The 19,524-nt window shown below is 43.5% G+C and overlaps 1 protein-coding gene across 3 annotated transcripts in view; it reads right to left on the bottom strand.

The window, feature by feature from the left end:
• Window positions 1-10,214, bottom strand: part of RNASEH2B (ribonuclease H2 subunit B) — a 59,291-nt gene extending 49,077 nt beyond the window's left edge. Inside the window, exon 1 of one of the 3 annotated variants that reach the window (XM_060637241.3) lies at window positions 9,880-10,214. In XM_060637241.3, coding sequence (XP_060493224.1) covers window positions 9,880-9,931 — 52 coding nt within the window. In that variant the 5' untranslated portion in view covers window positions 9,932-10,214. The other 2 variants (XM_060637238.2, XM_060637239.2) reach the window with 2 other exon arrangements.
• Between the last annotated feature and the right edge of the window lie 9,310 nt (window positions 10,215-19,524).

Genomic DNA, 19,524 nt, shown 5'->3' with positions numbered 1-19,524 from the left:
TATTATCTACTAAGTGGAGGAAGTTGGTTTGAGCAGAGGAAGTAAACTCTCAGGGGGACAGAAGCCCTGGACCTCTAAGCGCTGCAACACCCGAGTCCCAATGCTTGTATACTCTCTACCCCGCCTCTACCCCCAACACACAGCCAGCCCTTCCCAGGGATCAATGAACTGGCTAGCCAGGTTTTGCAACACAGTTAGGATGAAGGTCTCAACATTAAATGCATAGTAATTTCCATACCAAGCCAGATTCATGGTCTACTCAAACTGGCATCCTATTTATGGTAAGCACACCAAGGGACGTTTGCAGGAGGCCATGGTTGTCCTAAAAACTTCAACCTCAAATGGCTTTCAAAGAATCCCAGCTTGCCATTGTGGCCATCATGGTTCTGTGAATTTACGTTCACCTGTCCTGCATCTATTTGTATTTTCAGTCTTTACCCACTGTTAAAGATAATCCATTCAAAATATGCAGTCTATGCTGTGAAGTAATACTTTTTTTTTTAATTGTTTTTTGAGAGAGAGAGAGAGAGAGAGAGAGAGAGAGAGAATGAGCAGGGGAGGGGCAGAGAGAGAGAGAGAGGGAGGGAGAGAATTTCAAGCAGGCTCCACGTTGACAGCACAGAGCCTGATGCAGGGACAAACTATGAGATCATGACCTGAGGCCAAATCAAGAGTCAGAGGCTTAACTGAGCCACCTCGGTGCCCTGAAGCAAAACCTATTTGGTATATTTGTTACAATAGAAATAAATTCAGGGGCACCTGGGTGGCTCAGTTGGTTAAGTGTCCGACCTCAGCTCCGGTCATGATCTTGCAGTTTGTGAGTTGGAGCCCCGCACCGGGCTCTGTGCTGACAGCTTGGAACCTAGAGCCTGCTTCTGATTCTGTGTCTCCCTCTCTCTCTCTCTGCTCCCCCACCGCTCATGCTCTGTCTGTCTCTCTCTCAAAAATAAACATTAAAAATTTTTTCTTAAAAAAGAAATAAATTCATAGTATAAGTAGAAAGAATAAACAGTGAGATAAAGTTAAAAATAGAAAAATGAGAAAAAAAAAATGAAAAACACGGAGTTCACACTAGGATACATACAATATAAAAAGACTGGAAAGAAATATTTCCAAAATTGTTATTTCTCAGTGGCAAGATGATAGATAAATTATTTCCTTCTTTATATTTTTCTGCATCGCTAAAGTTTCCATACTGGGAACTGGGTAAAGTTTCCATACAGCACTGGGTCTGTATTACTGTTCTAATAATATTCTACTATTAAAATATACAGTATAGTATAGCATAGTATAGTACAGTATAGTCTAATCTATACTATTCTATACTGATAAAGCAGAGCCTCACCAAATGTCTTAGACTCTTGCAGAGAAATTAGCTCCGCCTAGAGACCTCGGCCAGCTTGGATCCTCGGCGTTTCAGAGGCGGATGATAAAACAGGCATCAGAACATGCAGATCTGACCACTCCAGCAGGCAGCCCATTCCACTTTAGCAACAGTCATACCTGGAAAGGCAAGGTATACCTAGAAAGGCAGATATTTAAAAGGCACGGATAAAGGACCTCTGAACAAAAAGGCTGGAAGTCCTCAGTGGCACGCCTCTGCTTTCAGAGGCACTGGGCAGGGGAGGGCTCTGGAGCCTCAGGCCAAGGTGCCCAGCACTGAGGAGCTGGTGGTGGTGATGCAGGCGGAACGCACGTGGATTCTCTCCAGCTGCTGGCATGTACTGGGGGTTCGATACATCTTTACATAAAAAGGATAGTGGACAGAATAATCACAAGATGCGTAGGTGGCCGAGAAGGTACCGCGAGCTCGCACACTCACAGGGGAGAGGCTCGGAGGGAAGGTTGCCTGGAGGAGCCAGGGGCTGAGGTTAAGAGACAGGCAGGCATTTGGCAGGCAGAGAACGTGAAGACGAGCAGGCAGGAGAGTCCAGGCAGACCCAAAGTCACGGGCATTCAAACAGAGATATGTTGTATAACCCCAATAACCCTGAGTATTTTAGTGAGGAGTGTGAGTGCAGAGTGAAATAAAGGCAGAAATAGAAAAATGAGAAAAATTGAAGAATACTGGAATTCATTTGTGGTCTATACAAATGGCTTAGCTTTGTGGAAACTAACTTTGAACCAGGCCTTGAAGAAAGGGGTAGGATTTGGATAGAAGTGTAAAAGGAGGACAAAGGGCAGTGTAGCAAAGACTGCAGGAAAAAATGGCACGTGAGACATGCATCCTTCAGTGAATGTTTACCGAATGCCTACTCTGTCCCAGGTCTGGGACTAAGATCTTGGGGTGCAAAGGGGAGCTTAGGAGAAAGAGCTGTTCTCCCCACTGTAGAGATGAGGAAATTGAGGCTTTACAAAGAAGATGCAATTTGTCCAAGGACACAGAGCCAATAAATAGCATAAATCTAGTTTTAGGTATGTTTTATTACAACACTTTAGAAAATACTGATAAGTTGTTTGTGTCTTAACATCATGGTAAAAGCTTAGAGGATATGGGAAAAACCCATGTGCCCCCCTTTTCTGCTATTCAAATAAAAAATTATGTTTTCTTTAGGTAAATACACAGTAGTGGAAGTACTAGATCATATGGTATTTCTTTTTTATTTTTTTAATGTTTATTTATTTTTTGAGAGAGACAGAGTGCAGTGGGGGAGGGGAAGACAGAAAGGGAGACCCAGAATCCAAAGCAGGCTCCAGGCTCTGAGCTGTCAGCACAGAGCTCAATGCAGGGCTCAAACACAGGCATCATGACCTGAGCCAAGGTTGGAGGCTTAGCCGACTGGGCCACCCAGGTGCCCCTCATATGGCAATTCTACTTTTAATTTTTTGAGGGACCTCCATACTGTTCTCCACAGTGGCTGTACCAGTTTGCATTCCCACTAACAGTGCATGAGGGTTCCTTTTTCTGTACATCCTCACCAATACTTGTTATTTCTTGTCTTTTTGATTTTAGTCATTCTGACAGTTGTGAGGTGACATCTCATTGTGGTTTTGATTTGCATTTCCCTGATGATGAGTGATGGTGAGCATCTTTTCATGTGTCTATTGGCCATCTGGATGTCTTCTTTGGGAAAATGCCTATTCAGGTCTCCTGCCCATTTTTTAATCAAATTATTTGTTTTCCTGATGTTGTGTTGTATAAGTTCTCTCTATATTTTGGATATTAACCCCTTATTGAATATATTATTTGCAAATATATTTTTCCATTCAGTGAGTAGCCTTTTCATTCGGTTGACGGTTTCCTTCACTGTGCAGAAGCTCTTTATTTTGATGTAGTCAAAACTTTTTAAAAAAGCTTTTTATTTTGACATGCTTTTGTTTCCCTTGCCTTAGGTGACCTATCTAGAAAAAGGTTGCTATGGCCATCCCTATATTTATTATAGCATTATTTGCGGCAGCCAAGATATGGAATCAACCCAAGTGTCCATCAATAGATGAATGGAAAAAGAAGATGTGATTGTGTGTGTGTGTGTGTGTGTGTGTGTGTGTGTAAAATGTGTGTGTATACATACATACACAATGGAATATTACTTGGCCATAAAAACAATGCAATCTTGCTATTTGCAACAACATGGATGGACCTAGAGGGTATTATACTAAGTGAAATAGACAAAGAAAGACAAATACCGTATGATCTCACTTACATGTGGAATATAAACAAAGCAAAGCAAAGTAAACAGCAGAAAAGACCCATAAATACAGAGAACAAACTGACGGTTGCCAGAGGAGAAGAGGTGGGGTGAAGGGGGGTGTGAGATCCAGGTATCAGTTACAGAATGAGCAAGTCATGGGAATAAAAGGTAGGGTATGGGGAGGACAGCCAATGGTATCATAGTACTGCAGGGTGTGTGACACAGCAGCTACACTCGTGGTGGGCACAGCACACATAACGCACAGAGTGGCTGAAAGACTATGTTGCACACCTAAAACTAACATAACATGAGGTGACAACCATACTCAAATAAAAATTGTGAACATTTCTTACTTTCCTTTTATGAAAACTCTTTTCTGCCCTGGAGGATAAATGTGTGAGAGTTAAAAGTTCTTATAAATATCCTAAATCTTTCGGAACAATTACTAGCGGGACAGTATCAGGCTCAGCTTGACTGCACAACTGACAACCGACTAAGTCCACCCGCTTCAGAGTGTGCTCAGATAGGGCAGATCCAGTGGCCGTCTGAGAAAAGGTCGGCGGAACTGCCACCAAAAAAAGCCTCGTAAAGACAAAACCAGCCTCAGGATTTGTGTGGAAAACGTTAAACATGCTCTATGCTGGGGAACTCAGAGACTCCCGTGCTGCTGACGGCCTGCAGAAGACTATTCAGTAAAAGACAAATCTCCCAAGAAGCGGAGCTTAATTATTCAGAGATTGTCTAAAACCAGTGCTGGAATTGTGCCCCATCTCCTACCAAGTACAGTACAGGTTCCTGCCCTGTGAATAAGCTCTTCTGAAAATAAGGAAGCTTTCAGCCCACAAGCTAGATTTCCAAACACAAACATGCATACATGTAAACAGTGTTGACAAAAAAACAAAAAATCTGGGGTGCCTGGGGTGGCTCAGTTGGTTAAGCGGCCGACTTCGGCTCAGGTCGTGATCTCACGGCCCGTGAGTTCGAGCCCCGCGTCGGGCTCTGTGCTGATGGCTCAGAGCCTGGAGCCTGCTTCAGATTCTGTGTCTCCCTCTCTCTCTGACCCACCCCCGTTCATGCTCTGTCTATCTCTGTCTCAAAAATAAATAAATGTTAAAAAAAAAAAATCTGCTTACAGTTTTCTTCTGACATTAACCATGTGCCTTTAGGTAAAGGAGGAAAAAAGTTTTATTTATTTATGCATTTTAGGGTCACTGAAAAAAAAGTCATTTGGGTCTATAGCAATTCTTCCTTTACCACATACTTCACACTATTATTATTATTTTTTTTCAAATAAGAGGTGTTTCTTGTGGGCTTATTAAAAAGTTACAAGACTCGAATCAGAAATAACATTAATATAAATTGTCTCTACCATTAATTACAAAAACTACTTTTGCCTTTTAAAGTTGATTTTTTTTAATCCTTTAATTAGAACATGGTTCTAAAGCCTGCATTCTCACAATGCTTTCAAATCTATTTCTGTATTCTATTTGGAGAGACAAAGAGGATCGTATTGTTTGTGATCATCATGCTGCCTCTCATAAAAGGCTCATTAATGTATTTGGAATGTCTAAGGTAGGCAGGCAGGCCGGCCGGCCTGTGATTCTTACCTCCCCCCCAAAAGCAACCCATCCTCTACCGTGCAAAAGCTGGCACTATTCATGCTGTGGGGAAAGAAGTAACAAATACAATTCTTCTTAAAATGCTTTTGAACGTGTGTTTTCTGGAGATAAAGGTGAATAATTTTATTGCAAAACTTGTCTACAGCTGAAAATGTGATGTGGCATCTACCTTGATCTGGGGGCTTTTTAATCAGGGGGCTGAATGAGGGATGCTTTCAGCCTAAGCTAACCCAAATCAATTTACTGGTCCTGAGATCATTTCTGTCCTTCCTTTCTTCCCTCACACAACATTAGGGTTTTCCAATGTTTTGACATCTCCTTGGAGATGGTCCAGCTACAGGGTGCAGCCACACAAACAATCCACACAGACTTCTATACTTGGTGAATCGGTTCCCAGCCCACCTTTCACGTTAGGGTCTATCCCAACCTAGTAGAGTTGACAAGTGTACAAAACTTAGACTAGAGAAAAATATTAAGAATATGGCTTAAACATTTATTTTTAGGGCAGCAAAGAGAGATAGAAACTTATACCAAATTCTAAAAGATAGAGATGTTAATGGTCTCTTACAGTAACTAAAACTGTGAATAGGCTAGAACCCACAGGCCTTTTTGGAGAAACACTGAAGGCCATCCCAAACTACAAGAAATGCTTGTCTTGCTTGCATGGGAGGCAGTTCTGTCCCTGGCAGCCTATGAAAGTCAAGGAAGGCCCTAAGCCTTACTACCTCACAAGTATCCTTTCCAAGTTTCAGTTTTTGTTTCTCTGGGAATTTTGACTTCTTCAGAGGAATTAAAAAGCAAGAGGCCTAAATAGTCCTTTTTAATATATCCTTCAATGTATAACACAATGTTATTGTAGACAACTTGATAAACAACATGAACTAAATGGCAAGAAAAAAGTGTCATCCCAAGGACCAGTGGCTTTGCATTTGCCTCATGGGTAAATCTCTAAAGTTCTATTCATCTGTTGGTTAATGAGCTTGTGTTCCAGTAACAGAGTAAGTTCCTCCGATCCCAGAAATGTCCTAAAACTGAGTACAAACGGCTTCCACCAAATATTCTTGAAAAATCTTCTATAATCTTTGTTTTCTTAATTAAGGGCCCAATTTGACTGGCGCTATGGTGCTCACTCCAAGGAGGATATAGTCTCCTTGTCTCAAATGCATAGCTTACCGTAGCTGATTTCTCATCTGCTAGAAAAAACCCACAAATATGTGTCTGTGAAAATGGGCCTTATACCCTGGACTTACACGCACACCCCTGAGGACACAAATTCCGGCCCACGAAAAGAGAGCTAAACCTGGGGCTGGCCATTCCTACTCCTCTCTACTCACTCCCAAGGGCTGTCTCAGTGCGGGGGTTCGAAGTGGTGTCCACAGACCAGCAGCATCAGCGTCGCCTGGGAACTTGTTTGAAATGCACATTCTCAGGCCTCTCCGGAGAGCCACCGACTCAAAAACCCTGGGGGTGGGGCCCAGTTCCCCAGGTGACCTATGCCCTCAAGTTTGAGTGGCATTGTTGCACTGCAGGAACTGTGAAACCACCAATGTTTGTACGCTCAAAGCCTGCAGGTGGCACTAAAGGCCGGCCGGACAGGCAGGAACAGGAAGCTCAAGTAGTGGTAAAGAACAAGCCAGCCAGACAACGCAGCTCCTGAGCAGCTGGCTCAGCCCTCTCCAATGAGTTCATAGGCCACAGGACATCTCAGCTTTGAACGGGAAGCAGACTGAACTTCTCACAGTCCAGCAGTAAACACATTAAACCTAAAATTTTCAGGGATATGGGGCGCCTGGGTGGCTCAGTCGGTTGAGCATCTCACTCCTGTGCAGGTCATGATCTCATGGTCTGTGGGTTCGAGCCCCGCGTCGGGCTCTGTGCTGCCAGCTCAGAGCCTGGAGTCTGCTTTGGATTCTGTGTTTACCTCTCTCTCTCTCTGTGCACCTCCCTGCTCATACTTTGTCTCTGTCTCTCTCTCAAAAAGAAGTAAAACATTACATTTTTTTTTTAATTTTCAGGGATGCAATAGTTAATGAAGGTTTTTGTGGGTTTTTTTTAAATGTTTATTTATTTTTGAGACAGAGAGAGACAGAGCATGAACGGGGGAGGGTCAGAGAGAGAGGGGACACAGAATCTGAAGCAGGCTCCAGGCTTTGAGCTGTCAGCACAGAGCCCGATGCGGGGCTCGAACCCACAGACCATGAGATCATGACCTGAGCCGAAGTCAGAAGCTCAACCGACTGAGCCACCCAGGCGCCCCAGGTTTTTGTGTTTAATACGATGAGGATATATGCATTTTCAAGAATGAAAATGTCAATACCAATTAAACAGAACAAAATAAGAAACTCAAATTATCAGCAGCCGTTGTGTGTATCCAAATAATAATAATGCACTTGATTGTGAAAGAACTGGAGTTCCTACCCTTAAAATCTCACTGAATTGATGCGACAAAAACAAGAAGAAGATTTTTCTAATGTAAAACATGTATACGAGTAGGCCTTTGCTAGATTCTATCAAAACCCTGAAATTTGCTTTAATGGTTGTAGCATATATACATCTCCAGGCACCTGGGTGGCTCAGTTGTTTAAGTGTCGGACTCTTGATTTTGGCTCACGTCCGGATCTCAGGGTCGCAAGATGGAGCCCCATGTTGAGCTTGGGATTCTCTCTCTCTCCCTCTCTCTCTGCCTTTCTCCCTCCCTCTCTCTCTCTCTCTCAAATACAAAACTTTTAAAAAACTGCCTATACAAATCTCTGGTGAAGATGTGAAGCAATGGGAACTCTCACACACGGCTGGTGGTAGTGTAAATCGGTATAACCACTTGGGAAAACCGTTAGCAGCATCTACTAAGGCTGAACATACAGATCCCCAAAACCAGTAATTCCACTCCTGGGTACACACGCCAGGGAAATGAGTGCCTCTTTCTACCAAAAGCCTCATAAAAGAATGTTCTTAGAAGTGTAATTCACGGGGTGCCTGGGTGGCTCAGTCAGTTAAGCATCTGGCTCTCGGGTTTCAGCTCAGGTCATGACCTCAAGGTTGGTGAGTTTGAGCCCCGTGTTGGGCTCTGTGCCAACAGTGCAGAGCCTGCTTGGAATTCTCTCTTTCTCCCTCTCTGTCTGCCCCTCCCCCTCTCTCTTGCTTGCTCCCAAAATAAATAAACTTAAAAAAAAAAAAGTGCAATTCACAATAGTTACCAAGTGGAAACAATCCAAATGTCCACCCACAGCAGAGGAAATAAACAGTATGGATATTCATACAATAAAATACACACAACAACGAAAACACAAATCGACCAATAAACCAAACCACTGCTACACATAATATGGATGAATCTCAAGAAATACTGCTGAGTGAAAGAAGCCAGACCTACAGGAGTACACACTTACCCAAACAGGCAAAACAAATCTCTAGTGACAAAGGTCAGCACTGACCCGTGGCTATCTAGCAGCAAGCATGAGCTTGCTGAAAAAGTTCTACATCTTGACTTGGGGGATGATTACAGGGGTGTACACATACATGTACACAATGAAAATACATGAGTGTATTTGCTGAATTGCACACTTAAATTTGTATACTGTATTGTGTGTAATAACTATAAAGGGAGAGAAAGTGAAACATACACACAAAAATATTCTTGACACACTGTCAGGTAAGAATTTTCAATATTCATCATGAAAGTCTAGATTGCTACATACCTATAACATCATCAGACCATGATTTGGTGTAAAAACACTGCATTTGCTGAGCTAAACCTAAAAATTAAACACAGTGAACCAAGGATTCTCCTTATTTCCAATGTTATGCCATCATATCAAAGTATCAATCTACAAGAGGGCCAAACTTGACGGGCTTGCATTCCCTAGTCCCAAACGCCTTTGATTCTGACACTTCCTGGAGCCCATCGCGTGCGGTATCTCACTATCTATTTCTCCAATCCTCTGCAGACCCCGGATGGCCCCTCACCACCTAGGGGGAGGCTGAAAAAGGGCCTGGCTCCATCACTTATGTCATTAACTACCCACCTGACTTTCTTTGAAGACTTGTCCTAACCCCTACCATCATCTGGGCCTTGTTAGAAAGGTGCACAGCGTCTGAGGCCTTTCCGGGCTCACTGGATCCTATCCGGCAGGAACCCAGAGCTGGGCCAGCTGCCGAGTGGGGAGAGAGAGGGGGACAGCAAACTGCCCCCCGAAACAGACACTTCCGGGCCCCACAGCGTGCCGCGAGACCCTGAGCCCGCGTCATTCTCCACAGGCCTGGGCCGCTCCTTGCAGCCCACCGCAGCCGGAGAAATAACGCTCGGCCCGTTTCTGCGCTTTCGGCGTTGGGTTGCAAACCCCGCAGCCAGCTGTAAGGAGTGACCAAGAGCGGGTGCGACGCGTCGGGGAGAGAATCTGGTCCCACACCGGGGGCCCGGGGACGCGCAGCGCCCGTGCCCGCGGCGCCCGGGCTCCGCGCGGGAGTGGGACCCGCTGGGGTGCGCGCGCAGGGCCGCGAGCGCCGAGAGCCGACGTGGGGCGCGCCCCGCCGCCCCAGGTGGAAGTCCGGCCGCGCGCCGCCGCCGCCGCCGGACCGCGCGGGCGGAGGGCCGGGCGAGGCGCGCCGCCGTTCGGGGCGGGCGTATTTACCTGGAAGCAGGAACACGTGCTGCCGGGCGCGAGCCCGGTCCCCGCCGTCCATGCCGTCCCTGCCTCCCGCCTTCTTCGCGGGGCGCGAGCAGGCCTCACCCGCGGAGCGCGGGACCTGCCCGGAGCCGGCGGAAGATGGCGGGGGAAGGGTGTATCCCCGCTAGCGCGGCGCGCGGAGGGGCCGGCGGAGCCCGGGAGGCGGCCCGCGGGACGAATTAACTTTCGTTTCCGCAGCCAGCCGGCCGCGCCTGTGAACGGTTTTAAATTTAGCGCCAGGCCGAGGCGACCCGAGTGGTGGCGCGTCGCCCGCCGGCAGGGGAAGGGTCGCGGCCTCTCCCCTCCGCTGCGCGGCCAGTGGTAGGTCCTCACCGAGGGCGCGGAGTGACGCGGCGCGCGGGGCGGCCACCCTGGGACGCGGCGGCGGGCGGGGGAGCCTCGGCCCGCTAAGTGGTGGCGCGGCCGGCGGCGGAAGGAGTCCCAGGTGGGAGAGCGAGCGAGGCCGGCCCCCCCCCCCCCGGGAGCGGGGGGGCCCCGGGACAGATGAGGCCGCCGCACCCGGAGGGTTGGGGAACGCGAACACCAAGCGTGGAGGAAAAAGCCTGCAGCAGATCCGTGTTAAGGACAACTGCCATCAGATTCTAATCCTGATGTCATTCTTGTTAGTCTATCTTGTTTGTCGGTTGCATTCTGCGTTGGAATTAAGGTCACAGTATTTTGTGCTTTGTGGATTCATAATGCATTGTAAGTAGTCTTCGAATTGGGCTTAGCTCTCACCACTAAAAAGAGGTGCTCAAAATACGAATTTGTTATTTGGGGAGAATCTTTGTAACGAGTTAAAAATTTAAGACATTTTAAAAGGGATATTTAAGGGGCACCCGGGTGGCTCAGTCCTTAAGCGTGGGACTCAGTTTCCGCTCGGGTCATGATCTTAGGGTTCGTAAGTTCACCCTGCATGCACTGGCAGTGTGGAGGCTGCTTGGGATTCTCTCTCCCTCTCTCTGCACAACCCCCCCCCCCCCATACTCTCTCTCTAAACAGATAAATAAAGTAAAAAGTTTGTGTTTTTTTTTTTTTTTTTTAATCAAAGGGATGTTTAAAAGTTAAGTTCATGAAATTTGGTGATTTAAACTTTGAAAAATAAAATTTTAATTGAAAAAGTGGTACCTGGTACAGGGTTTCTTAAAAGAAAATAATAAATACTTCTCTTATACTTTAAAGAAAAATAGGTCTCCCTCCTACCCCAGATCCCCAATCTCCATCCCCAGGGGGGGCAACTGCTGTTAACAGTTTCTTGTCTGTTCTTCCAAAAATTTTCCATGCACGTACAAGTCCGTGTCTTTTTGCACGAATGGAAGAATAATATTTTACATAGCTTAATGCACTTCCCTTTTCTTGAAGATAGTTAACTTTGGCAGAACTCCATCTATCTCAGCCTTCTGAAAGGAGTTTCAATTTCAGTCCAATTTCCCATGGGGAGTGGTGGTGGCAAATGCGGCTGAAATTGGAGGACACACCCTTCTGCCTCAGGAGGGACATCCAGATGCCAACGCTGGGACAGGCAGCAGATTAGTATTGCTCTGATCTCTTCCCTCCCCCAAGATTATACTAGGGGAAAAGCGTGTGTAGGCTAAATTCCCAGGCACACCATAATCGCTATTAACAGCTACAAGAGAAACGTTACCCACAGTTCCCTTGCTCTGACATACAGAATTGTTTTCATTCTCTGATCCTTTCCGGCCATTGGCTGTATGAATATGTATTTATTAGGAGGTAGTTTGCACAGAGTAAAGACAATTTTGTCTGCATTTCTCCTTTAACATTATATAAACATGTTTCCCATGGCATCCAGAGTATTGTTAATGGAGGCATTATTTCATACTGCTAATGTACCGAGGTTACTTAGCCATTCCCTAGTGTGCAATATTTAGGTTATTTCAAACTGTTATTATAAATGATGCTACAATGCATACTATACATGGACTTTGCGACAGTTCAAAGCAATGGACTAGATGTTCATATGATGAACTACATGTACACACAGCAACATGGATGCTTCATATCAAGAGGAAAACAAAAGATGCAGGGCTAATAGAATACCAAGTAGATAAGTCAAAAACCCACATAAGGGGCACCTGGGTGGCTCAGTGGGTTAAGCGTTCGACTTCGGCTCAGGTCATGATCTCGCCGTTGGTGAGTTTGAGCCCCGCGTGGGGCTCTGTGCTGACAGCTTGGAGCCTAGAGCCTGCTTCAGATTCTGTGTCTCCAGTCTCTCTCCCCGCCCCTCCCCCGCTCATGCTTTCTTGCTCTCTGGCTCTCTCAAAAATAAACATTAAAAAATAAAACCCACTTAAAACATTCTATCTTTTAAAAGGATACATGCAGTTTTAAGACCATGGATGGAACACATAAGGAATGGCATCTTCAAAATGGAGGGTAATGGGATAAGGGACAGGTAAAGAATGAGGGGGCAAGAAAAGTCAAATCAGAGAGGAGCCAGGGCACACATGGGCGACTGTCACTATGTTTTATGAATGAGAGTATAATTTACTTTCTGGCGTTTCCGTCCAGGGATAAAAACATTTTTTAAAAATCTGTTCCAACAAACATTTCTAAACGATTTCCTTTATCCACTTAAAATGTTTAATTTGAGTACCTTCTTAGAAGGGGTACCAGTGGTGATACAGGAAACTGACTCCAGAGTCCTATTGTCCTCAGGATAAATAAAGTCCAAGATACTAAGCTTTGAACAGAGGGACCTTGAGATCTTGTCCTCACTTGCCCCTCCAACCACACTTCCCACTGCCTCCCTCCCTGTCCACAGTCTAGCCACGAGGAACTGCCCTTGTCACATCGAGCACTTGACACTGTGTTCCCACTGCAGGGACACCCTGCTCTCCACTAGCCGCATTCCTTCACTTTCTCTCTCTTCACCACCGCTTGGTCAACTTTTACTCACCCACCAGGTCTTATTTAGGCAATTCCTTCTCTACAGCACTCGTCTTGCTGCCTGCCCCCCAACACCCTCCCCAAGAATGAGATGCCTCCAGTCTTCCCAGTTACATCACTAGGTAGCGGAGCCCAAGCCTCCACCAGTTCCTTGACGAAGGATAGCATCTAGTTATTCACCACTTAATCCTCAAAAAATAGCAATGGCTTTCTTTTAGTACTAACTGTGACAGCACCGTACTAAACATTTAACTCAGATGATCTCTTTCCATCCTCCTGCAGCCTTAAGGGGAAGTATTAGTGGGATCCCCACATTGTACAGAGGAAGAATGTAAATTTAGAGAGATAACTAATTGCTCAGCATGCCCAACCAGCAAGTGACCGAGCAGGAATACCAACCCATAGATGGCTCTTCACCCTTCCTCCCTCCTGCCCTGGTGTCCAATGTCTAGGACAAAGCTTATGGGCACACCGTGTGCTTAGCATATATCTTTTGAATAAATATGTATGTAGATAAATAGGCAGTTATGGTAATAGTGTGGCTTCTGGTATTTCTAAGTTTTACAAACAAGAACACATGGATTTTCCAATATACCATAAAATATTCCAGAAATTAATTTTTATACTAGTCATGCTAACATGAAAAAAGTCAAGCAGGCCATTCTCCAAAGAATAAGAAAGAAACAGCAGGTAGAGAATTCAATAGAGAATCACAGAAGCTCTTCTAAATGCCAAAAGCAAGAGATGTTCATTTTCTAGTTAAAAAAAAAGGAACTGGGAGGAAGACGTTCAGAATCAAATGACCTCTAGCAATGCTTAGTGGTGACCAGAGCAGAAAATCCTTGACCTAAGGCGTAGAGAACAATTTCTTTCTCCCCTTAGAGATTATTAAAAACTTATGAGATGCTTCTTTCAAAACAAAATGCAAATGAAAATTCACATCTATCATCACTTTTACCATAAGAAAAGACTGTTGCCTTGTTTTTGTCTTGTTGCCAAGTGTTCATCTAGTGACAACAGAGAAAACAACATTGAGCCTAGGCTGGGGAGGAGAAAAGGATCAGCTCTCAAAAGAGCCAATTGTTTACAAAGGGGACCAATGAGTAGTAGTAGTGAACCATCCTTTCTGGGGAGAATGTTTCCTTTATGTTCACTCTCTTATCCAACCCAGCCTAAAATTGGATTATACTTGTTGCAGACGGGCAGTGTGGCACGTGTAAACTAGTGAGATCTGCCAGTTCTAGAAGAAAAATGACTGAAGCTATTAGGAAAGGAAGAAGAGCCACCCTTGACATTGAGAAGCTGGCCCGGGGCTCACAGCTGGACCGTGTGACTCTGCCAGGAGACAAAAACAATTTCCCAGAATACCAGCCTCACACAAGCCTGCCCTGAAACCAGAAGAAAATGAGACAAAGCCAGACCACTTCATGGTTTTGGCCAAGCACAGACAAAAACAGGTCACTGTGCCACCCACAAAATGCCACACACCTCCCCTCTCTTAGACCAAATGAGTGACTGCTACTTCTTTACCATGTACAGCTTTATCATCATTCCAGTTTTCCCTTCCTATAGATGAGATTCATTAAGACCCTCAATCACACAATTGCCCCACTTTCCAACAGCACCCAATCTGGAGGCCATGTCTGCTTCCTTAGGCTCTCCCCCGGGTCACACGACTGAAGCTTCCTTCTAACACTGTCTTACTAAGACCCATGATTTCCCATGGCGTGTATTCACCCTCCCTGCAACAAGTGACAAGTTGAACTTGTTCAACTACAGGTGTGCTTCTGGTAGTCTTTGGCTGAAGCTTATTGGCACTATGCTTACACATTCCAGTCCGGGTGTGCATATGGAGTTATAAACATCATATATATTTACATAAAATCAAGGTAGCAAGAAATCTCAGGCAACTCAAACTCCAAAATATACTTTTGTGCCTGAACTATCTGTAAAGATAGGCTACCATGATCACATGAATCAGATAATTAGATAATTACATAGTTTGCTGCATGACAGATGAAGCAATTATCATACACTTCAGAAAATTTTAATAACTTGATGTCTTCATTACTCATTTAATTTACTTTCATATAATACTAATATTTCAGCAGTACAATGCTTTTGAGATGTGTGTTTTTAAGCCATGAATTACCTAGCAAGTCAATAAATTGAGAATGTTTCAAATATCGGCTACTTTTCATTTAAATATTTATGTTCAAAAGCAGGATACAAACTTGTACAGAAAGTATGGTCACAACTAAGAAGAATAACAGAAATAAAAGACTGGTGGCTAAAATCTAACCAGAGTTGTTCTTTCATTCTTTCTTTCTTTGGTGTATTTTCTAAATTGTGCAGTTAATATTTTAATTTGATAATATTTTTTTAATTTTTATTTTGTTTTTAGAGAGAGGGGTGGGGAGATGGGCAGTGGGAGAGAGAGAGAATCCCGAGCAGGCTTTACACTAGTGTAGAGCCCAACACGGAGCTGGATCTCAGAGCCAAGGGATCATGACCTGAGCTGATAGCAAGAGTCGGGCGCTCAACCTACTGAGCCACACAGGGAGCAAATAACATAGATACAAACAATTATAAGAGAATACCATGAAAAATTATATGCCAACAAACTGGGCAATCTGGAAGAAATGGACAAATTCTTAGAAACTTACACACTACCAAAACTGAAACAGGAAGAGATAGGAAATTTGAACAGATCCATAACCAGCAAGGAAATTGAATCAGGTATCAAAAATCTACAAACAAACAGGACTCTTCGGCCAGATGGCTTCCCAGGGGAGTTCTTCCAGACATTTAAAGAAGAATTAATACCTGTTCTTCTCAAACTGTTACAAAAAGTAGAATGCAAAGAAAGTTTTCAAACTCATTCCATGAAGCCAGCATGACCGTGATTCCAAAACCAGACAAAGACCCCACTAAAAAGGAGAACTACAGGCCAACATCCCTGATGAAGCTGCAGGAAAAAATTCTCAACAAGATACTAGCAAATCCGATTCAACAGTACATTAAAAGAATTATTCACCATGATCAAGTTGGATTTATTCCTGGGCTGCGGGGCTGGTTCAATATTCCCGAATCGATCAATGTGATACACCACATTATAAAAGGAAGGATAAGAACCATCTGATCCTCTCAATAGATGCAGAAAAAGCACTTGACAAAATACAGCATCCTTTCTTGATAAAAACACTCAAGAAAGTAGGGATAGAAGGAACATATCTCAACATCACAAAGGCCATGTCCTCAACAGGGAAAAACTGAGAGCTTTCCCCCTCTGATCAGGAACACGACAAAGATGTCCACTCTTACCACTATTACTCAACATAGTACTGGAAGTCCTAGTCTCAGCAATCAAACAACCAAAAGAAATAGAAGGCATACAAATCAGCAAAGAAGAAGTCAAACGTTCACTCTTCACAGATGCCGTGATGCTGTCCATGGAAAACCGGAAGACTCCCATCAAAAAACTGCTAGAACTGATTGATATGTGAATTCAGTGAAGTTGCAGGATGTAAAATCAATGTACAGATATTGGTTGCATCTGCTTCTTCAATACACCAGCACTGAAGTAGCAGAAAGAGAAATCAAGGAATTGATCGCATTTACAATTGCACCAAAAGCCATAAGATACCTAGGAATAAACCTAACCAAAGAGGTAAAAGATCTGTATGCTGAAAACTATAGAAAGCTTATGAAAAAAACTGAAGAAGACACAAAGAAAATGGGGAAACATCCCATGTTTATGGAGTGGAAGAACAAATATTGTTAAAATGTCTATACTATCCAAAGCCATCTACACATTCAATGCAATCCCTATCAATATGACACCAGCATTCTTCACAAAGCTACAACAAACAATTCTAAAATTTGGAGGGAACCAGAAAAGACCCAAAGTAATGTTGAAAAAAAAAAAGCCAAAGCTGGAGGCATCACAATTCCAGACATCAATCTGTATTACAAAGCTGTAATCATGAAGACAGTACGATACTGGCACAAAAACAGTCACATAGATCAATGGAACAGAATAGAGAGCCCAGAAATGGACCCGCAAATGTGTGGCCAACTTAATCTTTGACAAAGCAAGAAAGTTTATCCAATGGGAAAAGTCTCTTCAGCAAATGGTGCTGAAGAAAGAAACTGGGCCACTGTCTTATACCATACATAAAAATAAATTCAAAATGGATGAAAGACCTAAATGTGAGACAGGAAACCATCAAAATCCTAGAGGAGAAAATAGGCAGCAACCTCTTTGGCCTCGGCTGCAGCAACTTATTACTAGAAATATCTCCAGAGGCAAGGGGAAAAAAAGCAAAAAAGAACTATTGGTACCTCATCAAGATAAAAAGCTTCTGTACAGCAAAGGAAACAATCAACATAACTAAAAGCAACCGATGGAATGGGAGAAGATATTTGCAAATGATGTATCACATAAAGGATTAGCATCCAAAATCTATAAAGAATTTATCAAACTCAACATCCCCCCAAAAGTAAATAATCCAGTGAAGAAATGGGCAGAAGACATGAATTGACACTTTTCCAAAGAAGACATCCAGATGGCTAACAGACGCATGAAAAGCTGCTCAACATCACTCATCATCAGGAAAATACAAATCAAAACCACAATGAGATACAACCACACACCTGTCAAAATGGCTAAAATTAATAACTCGGGAAACAACAGATGTTGGTGAGAATGAGGAGAAAGGGGAACACTTTTGAAATGTTGGTGGGAATGCAAACTGATGCAGCCACTCTGGAATGTGATTCCAGAACCTCCAGTATGGAGGTTCCCCCCCAAATTTAAAATAGATCTACACTATGACCCAGCAATTGCACTACTAGGTATTTATCCAAAGGATACAAAAATGCGGGTCTGAAGGTACACATGCACCCCAATGTTTGTAGCAGTGCTATCAACAATAGCCAAAATATGGAAAGAGCCCAAATGTCCATTGACTGATGAATGGATAAAGAAGTGGTATACACACACACACACACACACACACACACACACACACACTGGGATAGTACTTGGCGATGAAAAAGAATGAAATCTTGCCATTTGCAACAACGTGGATGGAACTAGAGTGTATTATGCTAAACAAAGTAAGTCAGTCATAGAAAGACAAATATCATATGATTTCACACATGTGGAGTTTAAGAAACAAAACAGCTGAACATAAGGGAAGGGAAGGAAAAATAAGATAAAAACAGAGATGGAGGCAAAGCTTAAGGAACTCTTAAATACATTGGGATGAGCACCGGGTGTTGTATGGAAACCAATTTGTCAATAAATCATATTTAATATATATAAAAAAGAAACTCTTAAATACAGAGAGCAAACTGAGGGTTGCCAGAGGGGAGGTAGGTGGGGGACAGGCTAAATGGGTGATGGGCATTAAGGAGGGCACTTGTTGGCATGAGCATTGGGTGTCATATGCAAGTGATGAATCACTGGGTTCTACTCGTGAAACCAATACTACACTGTATGTTAACTAACTTGAAATTAAATAAATAATGTACTCTAAAAATATATTATTAATTTCTAGTTTCATTTTACTCTGTGCTTCCTCCTATCTGTTTTTTTTTTTTTTTGTAGTTGTTGTTATTTTTAATGGTTATTTATTTTTGAGGAGGGAAAGACAGAGCATGAGCTGGGGAGGGGGGGGGCAGAGAGAGAGGGAGACACAGAATGTGAAGCAGGTTCCAGGCTCTGAGCTGTCAGCACAGAGCCCGCCGCGGGGCTCGAGCTCAGCAACCGCGAGATCACGACCTGAGCTGAAGTTGAACACTCAACCAACTGAGCCACCCAGGGCCACCCCCCTCCAATCTGTTTAAAGAATAACATTCTTACTCCCTTTTGGTCTCGATTACCTTTACCAATGGTCTCACAATTAAGAGGGTTGAGGATACACGTTCACTGATTACATCAAAGCAGTACATTTCTGCTGCCCTCTGCCTACAAGTAAAATATTCTTCAAATAGTAATGAGATATTTTAGGAACTCATCCTGTCCGACCATCTGAAAACAGGAACTGCAACTGACAAATATGACTAATGCATCACCAAAGATGAACAATTTTCCTGGTAGTGTGACGTCCACCCGACATTTTGCTCAACAGCAAAAATTAGTAATATTGATTAAAGAGGAACTTCTGCATCTTCTACAGGATATTTAATTTCACATTAAGCTTTCTAATGTTTATTTACTTCCGAGAGAGAGAGAGAGCAGGGGAGGGGCAGAGAGAGAGAGGGAGACACAGAATTCGAAGGAGGCTCCAGGCTCTGAGCTGTCAGCACCCAGCCTGACAAGGGGCTCGAACTCACAAGACCATGAGATCATGACCTGAGCTGAAGTTGGGTGCTTAACCAACTGAGCCACCCAGGCATCCCTCACATTAAGCTTTGTAATTACATTGACCATGTAACTTTTCTTAGGTTTTAGAGTCTTCTTCAGAGTCCATGAAATATCCTTAATCCTTTAAGAACTTAATAAAAAGACTGTCTTTTAAAAGAGCTTATAACTTCTCTATTTTTAGCATAACCATGAAGAAAATTTACGAAAAAAAATCATCTAGGTCTCAAGACAGAACAAATGAATGTTGTTAGTTCATAAATATCCCTAATTCTTTAAGAACTTAGTTAAATTAATAAAATGATTATCTTTTAAAAGTGCTTATATAT

This window comes from Panthera onca, chromosome A1, assembly GCF_046562875.1.
Source record: "Panthera onca isolate mPanOnc1 chromosome A1, mPanOnc1 haplotype 2, whole genome shotgun sequence".
Classification (NCBI taxonomy): Eukaryota; Metazoa; Chordata; class Mammalia; order Carnivora; family Felidae; genus Panthera; species Panthera onca.
Note: the sequence above shows the minus strand (reverse complement) of the source record. Positions and strands in the feature narration are given on the sequence as shown.